This window comes from Trachurus japonicus, chromosome 5, assembly GCF_045865225.1.
Source record: "Trachurus japonicus isolate A0001 chromosome 5, Traja_1.0".
In the NCBI taxonomy this organism is placed as follows: domain Eukaryota; kingdom Metazoa; phylum Chordata; class Actinopteri; order Carangiformes; family Carangidae; genus Trachurus; species Trachurus japonicus.
In genome coordinates, this window is record NC_140911.1 from 5,604,427 (window position 1) to 5,622,628 (window position 18,202).

Here is an 18,202-nt window from a genome sequence, read left to right on the forward strand (position 1 = left end):
TGTTCGTGTGTGTGTGTGTGTGTGTGTGTGTGTGTGCTGACTAAATATTTGCCCACTTTATTTTTGTTTGCTCGCTCTGCGCCCTGTGATCGGAGTGTGAGCCTGAGCTCCTGTTAATCCTTTTCCTGGTGCAACGAGCTTTAAACTCCGTCTGTGTTAGACATCACTATAAACACATGACACATGATGATCACAACAAGAAGACGTCGCCGCGGTGATGGTCGTGGTCTGTTAAGTTTCAACCTTCGCTCCGATGGAGATTTTAGTGTCCATGAAAGGTGACGACAGGAAAAGATGGAGGGATGAACAACACCAACACACTAAACCCTGGATCTTTTTAGTCTTTCAGCGATGGGAGAGATGTGCTGAAGCTGGCTGATCTCTCTTTCTCTCTCTGGATGCAGAGCAGAGCAGAACACAGTTTAGTAACTCTTTTATGATGAATATTTCAGAGGTTTGAGGTCTTTATTTATTTAAAAATGGGCCAAGGCTTCCTCCAGTCTGACGCAAACACCTCAGTCAGCACAGGAGAGAGAGAGGGGAAAAAAAGAAAAGTTCATGGCTCACATCTCTCTGCAGTTCCCTCTGGAAAAATGCGACTAGATTATGCGATCACATAATTAAACGCATAATCAGCTAATCAGCCCACGTATTGTGCAGGGGGGTCGGGAAGGAGTCGCTTTTTTTTCTAAGATGCCGCACTTTTGCCGCATAAACCGACAGCTTCCGTGCAAAATGCATGAAATATGAAGGGTTTTTATAATCCTTCTCATTTTGCAATGCAAAAAAAGTCAAACATATCTTTGCAGGAAGTTGAAAATTGTTACATGTTTACATCACACGCAAGGGAGCAGCCATTTCACCCCCTGTTGCCTTGGGAACGTGAGGCACGTACAGTAATAGAGCGCCTAAGCAGAAGCAGGAAGTAACGTTGCCATGGGACCTCAATTCGGAAAAAGTCTACATGTAAGTGAACGGGAGTCAAGGTTTTATTTCGTGATCCGATTGAATTGTGCCATGAGAAAAAAATATGACCTCTACCTGTTTAAAACATCACGTTTCATGCCGAGAAATCAGCAGTTTATCGTAAAATGGCAACGGAGGAATGTATTTAGTGTGACGACGCTCTACGGACTACAGATCTGGCGTCCCACAAAAAATACGTCACCAACTGACACGGGAAAGGAAGGGCGGCATGTGGTGACGTCACCTACGCGACCTGTAGTCTTTCTGGTTACGGACTCTTCAGAATTTTATTTTACAATAGTTTTACAACGAACTGCTGATTTCTCTGCATGAGACGTGATGTTTTAAACAGGTAGAGGTCAGATATTTTCCTCATGACACAATTCAATCAGATCACGAAATAAAATTTTGACTCCCGTTCACTTACTGTACATGGAGATTTTTTCCGAATTGAGGTCCCATGGCGCCGTTACTTCCTGCTTCCGCTTAGGCTCTCTATTGCGCGACATGAAATATTAGCTATCGGCCTCGTTATCGCGAGAAGATAAACAAAACCAGGAAAAACAAACAATGAATGAATGAATAAGAGAAAACTGTGTCATTTACCAACGAAAATAAGTGCATATACAGTATATCTAAATGTAATGCTAGTGGCAGTTGTTTGTGTGTGTGTGTGTGTGTGTGTGTGAGTGTGTTAATACATAAAGCCCAGAGGCTACAACAACAGGGCAGACAATCCAGACAATCGCCTAGGGGCCCCGGAGCTGGAAGAGGGGGGGCCCCCAAGGACGGCTGACATTGGTCCATATCAATGACAACATGGAGCATGGAAACCCTTTAGACACTACAACGACACGTTAATGGGAATGTCCCTAATGAGGACCCTTACCTGTCGGCTTGATAGTAGGAGGGGCGGGGGTCAAATGAACCATGAAGCGAACTTATCCAAGATGAGGGGGCTCCGAGGTGCCTCCTGCCTGGGGCGTCCAGAGCGTCTAGAAACGCCCCTAGAAACGAGACAGACCAGAGAAAAAAACAGACTGTTAAGGGTTTTTAAAAGAAAAAAAAAAATCATAAAATTCCTTTTTCCCCCCAGTTTCTGCACTTTTAGCAAATTCCTACTTTCATCGTCTATTCAATATCGATAAGTGTGTGTAGGTGTGTGTGTGTGTGTGTGTGTCATCCCAGGTGCACGTCGTGGCTGATAAACAACGTGACCTTTACATCCCGTCAGAGCAGTGATGGTTGAGGAGTTCTGACATTTAAAATGGAGAAATGTTCCTGTCGCTCTGACAGAGTTTGACACAGTGACAGATTTCATACAAAACACTCACACACACACACAAAACACAGGGGTGGAGGAGGGGGGAGGCCTATGTGTGTCTGTTGTTTAAATATTAAAAACTATGTGGATTAAGACTCATCGCTCTGTGGAGTTAAAGTTGTAGCTGTGACGATATGATAAAATGTGATAACATGTGATATATTGTGATTTACTGTATTGTTATGTATTTTTTTTCATCATTTTTCTATTTTTAGAAAACCTCTTGTAGTATAGAAAACACTTAATTTAATATGCAAAGACAAATACAGGTTATTTTGATACCTTCAGACTCACAGCTGCACCTGTATTTGTATCTCACAGCTCCTATAACTTTCCTACATCAGATGCTGTTTACACATCTGCCTCAATTAGTGACAAACTCGACAGTGTGAACAGGATCAGATCAACATTAAAGAAATTTGAATGTGTTACTTACTAATGTTATAAACAGTCGTTGAAACATCCAACTCTGCACTAGTTTTTTCCTGCAGCCTGATCACAGGAGTCACCGTCAAGTCAGAGGCTCTAATGCAACACAGACAAACCCGCTGTCACCATGGAAACTGTTGATAAAACACCAATACAGAACTTCAAGAAATCGATACAGTATCTCATCATAAAAAAAAAAATATTGAGATGTTTTTGTGGATCAATAATTTCTTACAACTGTAGTAAAAGTTACTGGTCTAGTTTATCAAAGTTACGGTCACAAGTCACAGCAAGAATTTATGACAGGAAACCAGACCGACAGTTTTCAGCCACAGCTGCTGTGAGCTAAATGCTAAATGCTAATATACTGTATGTAAGGAGACATGATGCCTTTTTTCCACATATTAAAATAGCTCCAGCAGGTGTTTTAAAGACATGTCTGTGACTGTCATACTGTTACCGTCACTGCTCACATAATTCCAAGAGTCCTTTACGTTGGCATGGATGTTAACCAATACATCCACCAGGGGGCAGCTCAGAGTCAAAGGTTCATGACAACAACAAAGTAAAAAAAACAAACATGGCGACTGTGGAGGAGGTATTGATAATGTCTTGTATAAAAAGTTAAATTAAAATGTTAAAAAGCCAAACCAATGAATGAGATCATAAATTAATCGGCTTGCTTTCTCCCCCGGGAAAAGTTTGCTCCGAAAATGTCGGAGCAAACTTCCAAACAGGCGTCATTTGGATTTATTGTACGCAGATTGGGAATCTAAACAATTTCCTTCTTGCATGAAAAACTGCTCCGTTTGGTCCGTATCCGTAAACTTTGCAGAAACATGCATAAAACAGACGAAGTGAATGCAGAGTATGGGTCCGTATGTATATATCGGGCTTCGTCCATATCCGTATGCGTATTTGACGTTGAGCATTAACGCGAATACATGCAGAAGAAAACAAGTTTCCAATCGCATCATCTGGGTGTTTTAGTCAGATATGGAGAAGTCCAGTTTTAGTTGGACTAACACGTTTAGATGGACTTCAGTTGTCCAGTTGTAGTCAGATTGAGGCCATAATTTTCAACTGTCATGTAAACGTACTGACTGTCTTTAGTTCAGGACAAACAGTTTTTGTCCTGGTTGTTATAAAAGTACTGTACACCACAACACAGACATTAATCATGTACTGGTTTTCAGAGATGCCAGACGTGGCAGAGGTCACGCAGGCCGAGCACGAAGCTTCTTGTCGTCTTCCCCTACACGGACCTCCTCGCCTCTCCTCGCATGACGCTCCGTGGTCACGCTATAGCATGAAACCACAGCGTGTGTGTCCTTCAGAAACACAGCCTGTAATTTTCTTCCTGTGTGCAGCAAGGGAAAAAAAACAAAAAAACAATATGTAGTTCTATATGTAGCACAGCTGCATGTGTTATTTGCTCACCGTGAGTCCAGTATTCATTGACCTGCTATTGTATAAAGACGATCAGGAGAAGCACCTGGCGTCTGCAGGTCTGATGCCATTGTTGTGTTTGTGTGTTCCTGCTGTGTACTTTCCCTGCTCAGGTTTCTGTGGGTCTATATCCGCAGGTGTGTAAATGGTTTCGACAAACAGAATAATAATATAATAATATAATAATAACGCTGCAGTGGATCTGATGCTGTTGGCTTCACTTCACTTTGTTTTGGGTTTTTTTTTTTGGTTTCAAACTTGCTGCATCATGACCACAGTCTGATGGAAAAAAAGGAGAAAGTTGGCATCCGGCTTCAGGACGTTTCCCTGACACGTCCCTGAAGAGGAGCCACTGTATAGAATAGGCAGATGTTCACAGATGTTCACAAGCCTCTTTAAGCCACACAGAGCTGACGGGCACAGATGGAGCAGCAACACACACACACACAGAGAGTTAAAATCACATCTTCACTGACGACCGACACTTCTATGACTCAGAGATAAACTCCAGTTTATTTTATCTATTACAACTAGTAGATATGAAAAACATTTCGACTGTTAGCACGGAGAGCAAACTGACACGGTTTATAGAAATTCAAGTGTAGAGACGATGGGATATGGTTTTTCCATACCAATACCGATTATAGTAATCAAGGAAACCGATAACCGATTTGTAGTAAAAATGAAAATGTTGTTGTCAACATCTAGAATAACACACCTGGGATTAGACTGAATACTGTAAACTGACTGTTTGTTTTTGTACACTGTAAAAATCTGTGATAAAAAATCACAAACTCCAACAAAAATCAGAACCAAAGGAGTGCGTTTTTAAATAAATTTATTTAAGTAGTTATCTGTGAAAAAGAAAAAAGAAAAACGGTCGGTGCAGAGTATCGGAAAAATGTACTATAATCGGATGACTCCTCGTAGAAACAGTGTGTTCAGCCCACAGACTGTACAGTTCATCAAAAGGTTTAGACGTTGACCTGCATGGTATCAGCAAAATGAACGATGTGCAGTGACACTGTTCAATATCGCGATGACAATATGAGTTGCAACACATGAGCAAATCTTCAGGTGTGAACTCGCCACACTGTATTCTCCCAAAATGTTCAATAATTTATTAGAGGATGACATAATAAAAAGACAAGGACAATGTTTTGAACGTCGTCGTTGTCCTTGTCTCTTTATTATGTCATCCCCTAATAAATTATTGAACATTTGGAAAGAAGTCGTATCAGAAGCTCAGCTGAACAAATATGACGATCGATCAAGTAAAAAGCGTTTGGACCATGTTTAAGTCAGAGCTCTGCTCCGACAGCATCATGACCTCACAGTAAAAAGGTCACACACACACAGTGACGTAAGTAAGTAAAAAAGGAGAAAACTGATTTAAAGACATCAGTTTCTTCAGATTCTCAGCTTCGACCTGAAGTCAGATAGATAGATAGATAGATAGATAGATAGATAGATAGATAGATAGATAGATAGATAGATAGATAGATAGATAGATAGATAGATAGATAGATAGATAGATAGATAGATAGATAGATAGATAGATAGATAGATGAGCAGGAACAGAAGGAAAACCTGGTGTTGGTGTTGAGCTCTGAGAGTCTGAACACACAAACACACAGCAAACCAACATCTGCACAGACCTCGAGTCCAGCAGCCAAAAGCAAACACAACAGCTGGGAATTTTTTTTTTTTTTTACCAAGAAATGTTGCTGCTAAATTACTTCGATAAATATCTTGCATTAAAGAGATAGTTCAACATTTTGGCAAATTGGCCCATTGCCATAATCCCTATAGTCATAGCAGTAGGTTCATTACCTTTAATTGTCGGTGCAAGCTATTTTTAGAACGGCGGAGCAGAGCAGTGAGCTGCTCAGAGCTACGCTACGGAGGCTCATGGGATTTCTTGGTTTCCCTCATCAAACTCATCAAGACAAGTTGTTCATGTTCATGCAAAACCGCTGCTGTGTGTTGCCTTCAGGGACAGTTGTTCAGCAAGCAGTCTCTGCATTTCCCTCTAAAACAACTCTGTCTGGTAACGTTCTGTTATTATCTCATAGCGTGGTGAATGTGCAGGTCACAACTTGTCCATCAGAGCGTTGTGGAGTTGTTGGATTGTGTATTTGATGAGTTTGATGAGGGAAACCAAGAAATCCCATGAGCCTCCGTAGCGTAGCTCTGAGCAGCTCGCCGCTCTGCTCCGCCGTTCTAAAAATAGCTTGCACCGACAATTAAAGGTAACAAACCTACTGCTATGACTATAGGGATTATGGCAATGGGCCGATTTGCCAAAATGTTGAACTATCCCTTTAAAAAGATCCACTTTCTTATGATGTAAACACAGATACCAACACAGAACAGTGCTGCAACAAGACAACATGTAACACAGGTGTTGCAACACATCAAACACATGTGTCACACACAAACTCATATACCAAATGTCATGTGTCAGGTTTTTGTGTGTAGACGCTAAAAACAAGACGCGACACGCAGAAGAAGAAGAAGAAAAAGAAGAAGAAGATAAAGACAGAGCTGTTCATGCGTGTGTGACATTTCTCCCTCCGACAGCCACAGGTTAAAACTCTCTGCTCCGTTTTCACGGTGAGATCTGACAGACCTGCAGTCGAGTTCAGCTGCTGTTTCTTCTGTTGCATTAACCTGCAGGTTAACGCGCCTCTTTACCTCCTCTGGTCACCTTGGACTCACCTCAAAACATGCGGCTCCCTCCCCCTCCCCTTTCCTCCCCCCTCCTCCTCCACCCACTCCCCCTCGTCCAGACCTCTTTTCCTCGCTCAATCGACTCCATCCACTCAGCCCCCGCTGCTGCTGCCGCTGCCGTTATTATTTCTCCTCTTCACTCGTCCTTTCCCCCACATCGCCTGAAAAAAAAGAAAAAAAAAAAAAATCACATTTCAAGTTTTATTTTATTTTAAGCATCTCTTCATAATGTTTTATTACCACAGAAAGAAAGTGCTGCCGATGTTTATCACGCAATGATTTTTTAATTTAAATGAGAGCGCTGTGGGAAAAACACAAAAAGTCTCCGTTAATTACAAATACTGCACAAAATCAGAGCTGCAGCAGAAGGACTGGCTGATCTCAAGTGCACTGCATAAAAATAAACACACACACACACACACACTTCTGAGAGTTTCTCAGGGAGGCGGCGTTTAAGTGTGGCCACTGGGGCGCAGAGCATCTATCATTAAAACAAAGTGCAGCCTGAAATCAACCGTGTTCTCTCCTCCAGCGTCTTCACCACGTCCAGATCTCACACAGTCCAACTAACTCCACGTTAATCAGCGTCGAAGCCTCTAAGTTGCTCCTTTTAGAGCATTATTCATTCAGACTACAAAGGTTTGTGCAAGTGTGTGTGTGTGATTAAGTGTGTGTGTTGTCGTCCGTCCCCCCTTGCTTAGGTTGAAATAGCTGCCTTTGACTTGAGGGTAAAGCTGAGCTGCAGTAAATTGGATTTCATGCTCAGTCCTTCAGAGCAGCAGTATGCGACACCAAGACAGAGCTCTCCTCTCCTTCTGCAATTACAACAAAGTTAAGACTCAGAGCTGCGGTGCTTTTTTTTGTAAAAGGTTCAACAGCCGCAGTGGCTGCAATCACACCAAATTATAAAAACCATCTGAACCATTTCACTTTTTTTGTGAATGATGGTCATAACGTCGTCACGTCACGTCTGCTCGGCGTTGCAGGAGTCGTTAATCATACTAATCGACGTTAATCGATGTTGGATGAGATATTTTGTGGAGTCGGTGGCTTCGTGGTCGTCCCTCGCTCTGCTGCTGCTGCAGTGACAACAAATATATATTTATATACGTTTTTTTTTTCTTTTTTTATCAATTACTAGACATTTCAGGTGACCCCATTTGAATTCCAGGTTGAAAAACACTGATCTAGTGTTTACAATGTTATTATGGAAATATTAGTTTTGCACACAGCCTCAGTCTGGACTGTTGGAGCAGCTTTGTTCGCTTTCCGTTGACTTTCTATATAAATATGATGAATCCAAACTATTTTACATTCTGTCTAATCAGGGCTGACAGATTCATCTTATTGTCATCGTTGTCGTTGCGATATCATTCAACATGCACGATAAACACATTGCACAACGTCACGTCTGCTCGGCGTCGCAGGAGTCGTCAATCATACTAATCGACGTTAATCGATGTTGGATCATGAGGTATTTTGTGGAGTCGGTGGCTTCGTGGTCGCCCCTCGCTCTGCTGCTGCTGCTGCTGCTGCTGCTGCAGTGACAGCGACAGCGAGGAGGGAGTCTGGCTAATCCGCCATAGAAGCTCATTTCAGAGTCGTCTGAGCACAGCAGCTTATTTAGATGCAGATGTGAGTCGGCTGGCACGGAGGGGCCTGGAACTAAAGGCTGCGGCTGCTGCTGCTGCTGCTGCTGCTGCATGTATTTCTGTTTTGTTTTTTTTATGTTTCCTTCCATGTTTTTTTGTTTTTTGTGTGTGTGTTGGGACCCTGCAGTGTGTTTCCTCCCCCCTGCATGGTCCCATCATCATGGAGCTCAAAGATGGAGGCAGGAAGCCGAGGGAGAGGGAGGGAGAGAGGGAGGGAGAGAGGGAGAGGGGGTGAATGCCGAGCGGCTCCACTGACATTGACATTACCTCTGTGATCATTAAGGCCTAAATTGGCTAAATGAATTGCCAATTTGAGAGGCCTTAGTCACAGTGTATCGGTGTGTGTGTGTGTGTGTGTGTGTGTGTGTGTGAAATCTACTGTGACGATAAGATTCTGTCTCTGCTCGTCTGTTTCTCTTTTTTCTTCCCCTGCATCTCTACTCTCTCTCTACTCTCTCTTCATTTTTGTCCTGCTACCTCTCTCTCACAATCTACACCCCAAAAATTCAATAAGCTATTACACAGGCATTGATCTTTTTCTCGCCCAAACATTTGCATTAGAAAAAAAGAAAAAGAAACAGGCAGTTGTGTGTGTGTGTGTGTGTGTCTGAGCGATAGTGACGGTGAGTCCTGGATTTATGGAGTTTGGCAGCACTTTAACACTTTAACGCTCCTCAGAATGTGTCCAATCAATGCTCTCCCTCCCTGCGCGGCCGCTGCTGAAGAGTCGCGGCGTTCACTTATCTGATGTCATTGTAAATCACTGCTGCTGCTGCTGCTGGTGTGTGTGTGTGTGTGTGTTTTAGTGTGTCTATGTGTGTGCGAGCTGCTGCAGAATGTGATGCCAACTTTAACACACGTCGCTCTGTTGTGTTTCTGTGTGAACGTCGTCCGCTTTGCACAAACGCAGCAGGTTTTGCGGCGGACAGACAGACAGACAAACATGATTTGACCTTTAAACTGTAATGTGGCGTAAAATGAGCTGCAGATTGAACAGAAGCGCGTGTGAGCGATGTTTTACTGTCCCACTGTGCGCTCCGTCAGCCGCAGCTTTAATTGCATCTGGAGATTATTGTGTTGTTGTTGGGAAGAATTAAAAACTGGATGAATACATTATTATTGTAGCTCTGGGATTGTTGCTATTGTTTAATCTTCATTTTACCCTGTTAAACACTATGATTATCCTTTAATTTAGGGAAGGACCATAACTATCGGTACTGATAATTATGGGCCCGATATTGGGAAAAAATGACGTCACACAGGAAAGTCTAATAATGAAATCTTTTGTTGATTACTAGAACCAATTATAATCAGACAATATTTATGTTGATAAATAATAACTGCTCTTGTTTTTGCGGTGATTACAACAGTGGTGATGTCAGTTTTATCATTTTGCTCAGTCCTTTCAGAGTTAGGGGTTGTTTTGGGCAAAGATCTTTGATTATGCAGCAGGTTTTCCTAAAAAATGCGATGTGAGTGTTTGATGGGTATTTATGCAGTTTTATATGATGAAAAACCATGGGAACCAGAAAAAATGATGAAAAAGATCATAAAAAAGTCATTCTCCTCAACATCCTGTTCTCACTTTTGAAACACAAACACACAAAGCTGTCACTGACATTACATCCCAATCATTTAAACAACTCAATATTTCCACATTTATTGTAAAGCATAAGGATCATTTTTAATCTGATTGAGCTATTTTTAATCTCTCACACTCACACACACACCAGTTTCGTTTATCTTCGCACAATCCGCACTGATAATATTTTTTACGTCGCGTCATTTCATCAGTTCATAACATTCCCAAGGCAACATGGTGGGAAAATGGCTGCTCCCTCCTGTGTGACGTAAACATGCAACAAATTTTCAACTTTCTACAACAATACATGTGACTTCTTTTGGAAAAAGGAAACGCGTGGGACCATGAGATCATGCCAGCTCCAAATATTTTCACGCATTTTGCACGAAAATTGCATAATCGTGTTTTTCTGGAGAGGGACTGTTTGTTAAGTCGGAGGCAGAGCTATGATGTTAAATTCATTTTCACTCTTTTCTTTTTGCATGAATTTCCCTCTACAACAACTCTGTCTGCTAACGTTCTGTTATTATCTCATAGCGTGGTGAATGTGCAGGTCACAACTTGTCCACCAGAGCGTTGTGGAGTTGTTGGATTGTGTATTTGATGAGTTTGATGAGGGAAACCAAGAAATCCCATGAGCCTCTGTAGCGTAGCTCTGAGCAGCTCACGGCTCTGCTCCGCCGTTCTAAAAATAGCTTGCACCGACAATTAAAGGTAACGAACCTACTGCTATGACTATAGGGATTATGGCAATGGGCCAATTTGCCAAAATGTTGAACTATCCCTTTAAGGAACGGCTCCGGGTTTCTTTCCCCGGTTCATCTTTGTGTTGCTCATTCCTCCGTGTCCATGTGTTGGTGTGTTGGTTGGTGTGTGTTACGAGCTGTGGTCGGGTCACGGAGGTGATAATGGCCGCCATGTGAGCCGAGGGACTTAGAGCATGTCTGAAGGACGTTTTAAACACTGACCTCCACGTACATACTATGTGTTATTCCTCCTCCTCCTCCTCTTCCTCCTCCTGCTGTTGCTGCTCGTGCTCGTGCAGAAACAAAACGACAACAGTTGGAGCTGAGCCTCAGCTGCCGCCACCTCCCGAGGAGTCTGCAGAGGAAAATACCAGAAGGAGAGACTTTCCCCTCCATCTATTTCTGATCCTGACAGCACATTCTCCTGCTGCCAGTGAACGCAGCCTCCTCCTCCTCCTCCGCTGCTGCTGCTGCTGCTGCTGCTACCAAAATAGTCTTTTCTTCCCCTTGTGTTGACAAGTGACCAGTTTTTCTTTTCAAATATGACAAAACTGTTAAGCAGTCGTCACATCGAGGAGGCACAGAGGGATGACAATTGCATATAATCTCTGGAGAAAAAGATTATACAAATTCTCTCTGCGTAGCCAGATTGGGCCTGAAGCACCCTGCTGCTTTTTACACTGAAGAAGATGAACTGGGGGAAACAGAAGAGAGAGGAAGTGGAATAGAAAGAGAGAGTGAAACAGAAGAGAAAGAGGAACAAAGGAGCGAGGAGGACTCATGATGATGGTGGTGGTGGTGGTGGAGGGGAACAGATACAGATGAGCGATACAGAGGCAGAAACAGAGAAAGGCAGCATGAAATAGGGATAGAGAGCGACGCTGCTGCTGCTGCTGCTGCTGCTGCTGCTGGGTGAGACAGAGACGGAGAAAAGACGGATATCTGCAGCGTCCCAGCTGTGAGGCTTAAGGAGCTTTGCTCTCCAGCCCATCACAGAGGACTCATCAAGAGCAGCAGCAGCATCATGAGAGGAGACGGGTGGAGGAGGAGGAGAGCTTAGATTCATTCACCTCGTACAGGTGGAGGAGGAAACGGGCTGGTGTTAGCAGTTCGATGTGAAGACTAATAATCTCATGTAGGGCTGGGTTTAAAAATGCGATTTTCCAATTCATATCGATCTTCATTTGAAAGATCTGATATCGATTCATAAAATCCGAATGTAGATCGATCCTTTTAAAGGTCCAGTGTGTAATAATTAAAGGGATAGTTCAACATTTCGGCAAATTGGCCCATTGCCATAATCCCTATAGTCATAGCAGTAGGTTCGTTACCTTTAATTGTCGGTGCAAGCTATTTTTAGAACGGCGGAGCAGAGCCGTGAGCTGCTCAGAGCTACGCTACGGAGGCTCATGGGATTTCTTGGTTTCCCCTCATCAAACTCATCAAGGACAAGTTGTGACCTGCACATTCACCACGCTATGAGATAATAACAGAACGTTACCAGACAGAGTTGTTTTAGAGGGAAATTCAGAGACTGCTTGCCGAAAAACTGTCCCCAACGGGAACGCACATCAGTGGTTTTGCATGAATTCACCTCTAAAACAACTCCGCTCACTTGCTTGTGCTGCAAATTAGAATCTGAACGCTAGATATCACGGTTTTCCCCCCATATTACACACTGGACAAAATCACAGAGCAGGACGCTGCTGTTTACATTTTGTTGTGTCCATTCACTGCTTAATTGATCACAGTACTGTACTTGAATTATCACCCACGACTGTACTGAAGGGGTTGCACTGTTAAACTTCTGGAGTGAGTCATGTTGAATAAATGTTTATTCATGTACAGTAACTGCTTTGGGTCCATTTTTGATGTAAACATTAATATTTTTTTAATAACGTACCAGGTTAGAAAGTTCCATCTTTGCACAATTTGCAGCATTAGTTCTGTGAAAATCTCTTTCATAACCCAAAAAAAGTTGTTATTAAAACTAAAAATATCTCTAATTAATCAATATCTAATCTAATCGAATTGGGACCTTATGAATCAGAATCGAATCAATTCAGTAGATCAGTAATCTAACCTAATCTCATGTATGTTCCAAAACTTTGCACCGATACACGATGTGACGTTAGAGGTCGACCCAACTGAGTGAGTGTATAATACAATCACTGCTGATACTGCACAAAAAAAAACATTAATAGCCACCGACCGTTTCCACAGCAGGAACTTCGGGGTAATTTTACGAGGCCGGGGCCCGTTGGTGCGTGTCTCCCTATGAGGAACTGCCCCCTGAGGACCAGCTCCTGGATGTTTTACAGGGGCTAAACGAGTCCCTGCCTCGGGGGCAGGTTCTCTGAGTGGCCCCCTGAAGAAAGCGAGATGTGAGGCCACGAGGAAGCACAAAAATTAGTTGCATTTCTAAAACTCAACATTATTAGAAAGTGTCTACACTGCTGGAAAAACAACAACAACAACAACAACAGGTGCAGTAAAAGAAAAATTGCCGATCAAAACTGTTGAATATTGATTACGTCGTCTCAAAAGTCCGCTGGGTCCTGTAAAGGTCCTGCAGACACAGCGGCCGAGTGAGAGGACGCTTCCTGGAGACTGTGTGACTATAAACCATCAGTGGTGTTTATTTCCAACCCTCTGTGTGGAGATCTATCTTAATGATCTCATTAGGCTGAGATAATATATATCTAAAGGCGAGGAAAGTTTATTTACAGTTTGTCTCAAAGGGTTTTACGTAAAGCATCATAAACAAGGCTCTACATTAACTAACTAACTAAATAAATAAACTGCCTCTTATATCCTGGTGGAAGTGGAGCTCTGTGTTGTTGTCATGGTCTTTTCTACAGGAGGACGTCTGAGGACGAAAGTGGTTGTTGCAGCGAGTGTAGCTCCGTCCATTAGTAACAAACTCAGCACCTCAGTTTTTTTATTTTATTTTTTTTAATACAGATAAATAAACAAGATGTAACATGTTGGTAAATGAACTTTAAAGGGCATTTCCAGTCGTAATCAATGTTTACCTCAGATATCAGTTCATTATACCATCCATACTCCCAACTGCAGCGTGTGGATGTTTATATTCGTTTTTGTTCAAGAATCTATTGTTTTTCAATGTTCATTAATGGGGGTTTTGGAAAGCAAAGTGTTTTCACACTACATTTCCCATGAGCCTCCGCGCACACGGTGAAATTCTTGGACCGGAGCAAGACGGACGAACGCAAAAACATTTGCCAAAAATGTTTTAATTTATTCAGAACTCCTCGTTGTCCGTTTAAGATTCTATATCTCAATAAGCTTTACCTGGTCAAATAAAGGTTTAATTAAAAAAAAAAAAGATGGTCAAAAGGACGTTACTTCACAGAAAAATTTAAAAATTAGTCCAGAGCCCATTACTGAACATTGAAAAAACGATTGATTCTTGAACAAAAACGAAAATAAACGTGCACACGCTGCATTTGGGAGTATGGATGGCATAATGAACTGATCATAGGTGACCTGATATCTGAGGGAAACATTGTTTACGACTGATAAAATGCCCTTTAAAATCTTACAGTGTCACGCTGTGTTTTTTTGTTTTTACGATGGATTATGTGTCTCATGAAGTCACCGTTACGTCGCCTGCCAAGAACAACGTCAGCCAAATCACCTCCAATAACTGCTGTTTCAACCTTTAAGTTTTTATTCTAATTAAACAAACCAGGTTTAAACAGCTTTATTAAATCAAAGACGTTTAACATTTCACTCTTTTACCAACAGGTTCTTTAAGAAATCATAAAATTCCATTCAGTTGTATAGATATATTATTGTTATAAACACACTTTCTATTTCCGTCACCCACTGTGTTTTATTTATGAGGCTTTGTTTTGCTCTGTAAATCTCTGATTTCCACTCCGTCTGTGCTCGTCCTCCACAGGAAGTGTAAACCGACCGGGGCCGGTCCCTGCCTTCCTCAGGAGCCCGCCTGTCATCCCGACCCCGCTGGACATGAAGCCCTTCCTCCAGTTCCCGCTGGAGTCGCCTCACCCGGCCAGCATCGGCCTCTTCCACAACTTCAACACGGTGAGCGTTCAAGAGAGAGATCTGTCGGTGACATAAGAGCTGCTGCTGCTGCTGCTGCTGCTGAGGATTTATTCAGTCTAATCCAAAATGGAGAGAGACTGTTAAGTCGGAGGCAGAGCTAAATGTTAAATTCATCTTCACTCTTTCTTTTTGCATGAATTTGCCTCTAAAACAACTCTGTCTGGTAACGTTCTGTTATTATCTCATAGCGTGGTGAATGTGCAGGTCACAACTTGTCCACCAGAGCGTTGTGGAGTTGTTGGATTGTGTATTTGATGAGTTTGATGAGGGAAACCAAGAAATCCCATTAGCCTCCATAACGTAGCTCTGAGCAGCTCACGGCTCTGCTCCGCTGTTCTAAAAATAGCTTGCACCGACAAATAAAGGTAACGAACCATTTCTAAAACTCAACGTTATTACAAAGCATCCACACTGCTGGAAAACAACAACAACAACAACAACAACAACAACAACAGGTGCAGTAAAAGAAAAACTGCCGATCGAAACTGTTGCATATTGATTACGTCGTCTCAAAAGTCCGTTGGGTCCTGTAAAGGTCCTGGATTAATATGAGACTCTTTTAGAACCAAAAGCAAACTCCTCGTTGTCCGTTTAAGATTCTATATCTCAATAAGCTTTACCTGGTTAAATAAAGGTTTAATTTTTAAAAAATGATGGTCACCTCACCCGGCCAGCATCGGCCTCTTCCACAACTTCAACACGGTGAGCGTTCAAGAGAGAGATCTGTCGGTGACATAAGAGCCGCCGCTGCTGCTGTTGCTGCTGCTGAGGATTTATTCAGTCTAATCCAAAATGATCGGGTGTTGACAGCTGTTTACTTTTTATTCAGCAGCCTGAGTTTCAGCATAATTGAGAAAATGCCCTGGTGAGTGTTTTACTGCAATAAAATGAGTTGCAGCTAATCAATTGTATGAGAGAGGGCGCGGGGCTGCGTTCACTACAGTCAGCATTTTCTCCCTCTCATTTCCAGATTGGGTTTCATGTGAAGGTCAGCATGGCGACAAACACACACACACACACAAACACACACACACACACACACACACATACAAGCGCACACTCATACATCATCATTCAGCTCATCTGCATGCGCTCAAACAAAATGACCCGTCCCTGCGCTGATGATTCATTCTGCTTCGTTAAGGACGTGGAGCGAGAGAGAGTGAGTGAGGCCACACAAACACCAGAGCACCTCGCTCCAAATCACTCTCCATCTGCACAATAAAACCTAAAACTAGTGCACGACGCTGCTGTCGACAGTGATGGAGGACGACGGGCCGACCCAGAGGACACGAGAAGGGCGGTCGGTCGGTCCGACGCAAACACACACTCAGCTTCTGATGCCGTCACCACCATAGTAGGGGCGTACTGCACCGAATCCAGGATTTGGTTTCTGATTCGGCCGAATGTCGGGCTTTTTGATGGGGGTCGGTTTCTGCCGAACGTTAGAGCGGGTTCACACCTAAAGGTCCGTTATCTGATTCAAATCAAGGCAAAGATTAGGGATGGGTACCGAATCTGGTACTTTTATTGGTACCGACTAGGGCTGAGCGATTAATGGACAGTAACGGAGTAAATTTACTTGAGTACTGTACTGAAGTACATATCCAGAGGATTTGTACTTTACTTGAGTATTAGATTTCTTTGGTACTTATTACTCTCACTTGAATAAATTTCCAAGACAAATATTTTTACTTTTACTCGAGTTAATTTCTAGGAAGGCTGAAATTCATTCATTTTATTAGTTTTTCTAGCTGTTTCTGCAGGCTTTATATTACATAACATTGTGGTTCTAAAAGCAGCACATCAGTGCAGGTGCTTTCAAAGAGTTCATTCTCAGAAACAAGAGTTAAAAGGTCCTTAAATTCATTTAGAAAAATTTATAGTAATTCATTGATGTGAAAAATAAGAAATTTACTCTTACTCTTACTTTTACTTAAAGTAAATTTAAAAGCATGTACTTTTGGATACTTAAGTACCTTTAAAAGAAAGTACTTTTTTACTCTTACTCAAGTAACATGTCGACTGAACTATTTTTACTTGAAACAGAGTAAATTTTGACCAGTAGTATTTGTACTCTTACTCAAGTACTGGGGTCGAGTACTCTGTCCATCTCTGTTTAAAAGCCCATAGGCTGCGATTATGCTCTAGTCACGTGTCATACAAGTGAGAGTGGAGCTGTCGGTGAAAACAGGCAACATCGCCACACTGTTACTGACGTCAGGCTCAGCTGAACGTAGCACTACGGAAACTTTAATGTCAGAGAGGAGCAGTATTTCATTGTGTGGAACTACTCCATTTTTTTTTTTTTTTTAAAGATGTGCACAGCGTAAACGCTCCAGGGTCGGTTCAACCGGACTAAACAAGGCTGGTGTGAACGTGACCTTAAGAACATCAACCAAACCGAACCCTACGCACGCCAACGTAATGACACGGCAGTAATTTTTTAAACCAACAAACAGCTGTTATTTTAACATAAACATGCAATAATACTAACAGGCAGATATTTCCTCTGCTCTATTGAAATAATTTCACTTTTCGGTCTTTTTCTTTCTTGTTTTAAATGAGATATTATACTAAAGCCTGAATCCTGAATAACTTGAGGCTTAAATGTTCAGTGATGTTCTCGTTCAAATGCAAAATAGTGGTGAAAGTTATTGCCCATTGTTTTTTACAGTTACAATAAAACACACTGTGAGATGTAAACTGCATTTATAATGTGTTTACAGTTTAGGCTGATGATGGGGGAAGGATTCGAACCCCAAAATTCAGGATGCGGTCACTCCACAGAGTAACACACGCATGATCATTCTCATTATGTTTTATATAGAGGAAGTCACTTAACTAAAGCTGCGGTCGTCTTTGTCTGAGGAGAAGCAGCAGTTTGAAGGACGTGTCCTGTGTCGGTGGATTCACAGAGACCTGAGCAGCTGCACTGATCTTTTCACCACTCCCACCACCATCGTGTTGACATTTCTGTCTCTCTCTTTCTGCCCCGTGGCAACAAAACCAAAGCCAGCGTTCTCCGTCCTCCTGAATCCCTCGGTGGTTTGGTCGGTCGGGTTTCTCTCTCTCCAAACAGAGAGAGAGAGAGAGAGTGTGTCATCAGTTCACACGACACCATGCAGACCTGAATCACTAAAACAAGAAGCCTCTCTGTGTCGTCCTGATTAAAACAACACAGCACCAAGAGTTCTCCTCAGTTGAAAAATGTCAATTTGTGCAG

At 42.4% G+C, this 18,202-nt stretch overlaps 1 protein-coding gene across 2 annotated transcripts in view; it reads left to right on the forward strand.

The window, feature by feature from the left end:
* LOC146986892 (zinc finger protein 385A-like) overlaps window positions 1-18,202 on the forward strand; it is a 47,565-nt gene that overhangs the window by 10,962 nt on the left and 18,401 nt on the right. For both annotated transcript variants that reach the window (XM_085775745.1, XM_085775746.1), the window contains exon 2: window positions 14,810-14,955. In XM_085775745.1, coding sequence (XP_085631871.1) covers window positions 14,810-14,955 — 146 coding nt within the window. The remainder of the gene's footprint in view (window positions 1-14,809; window positions 14,956-18,202) is intronic.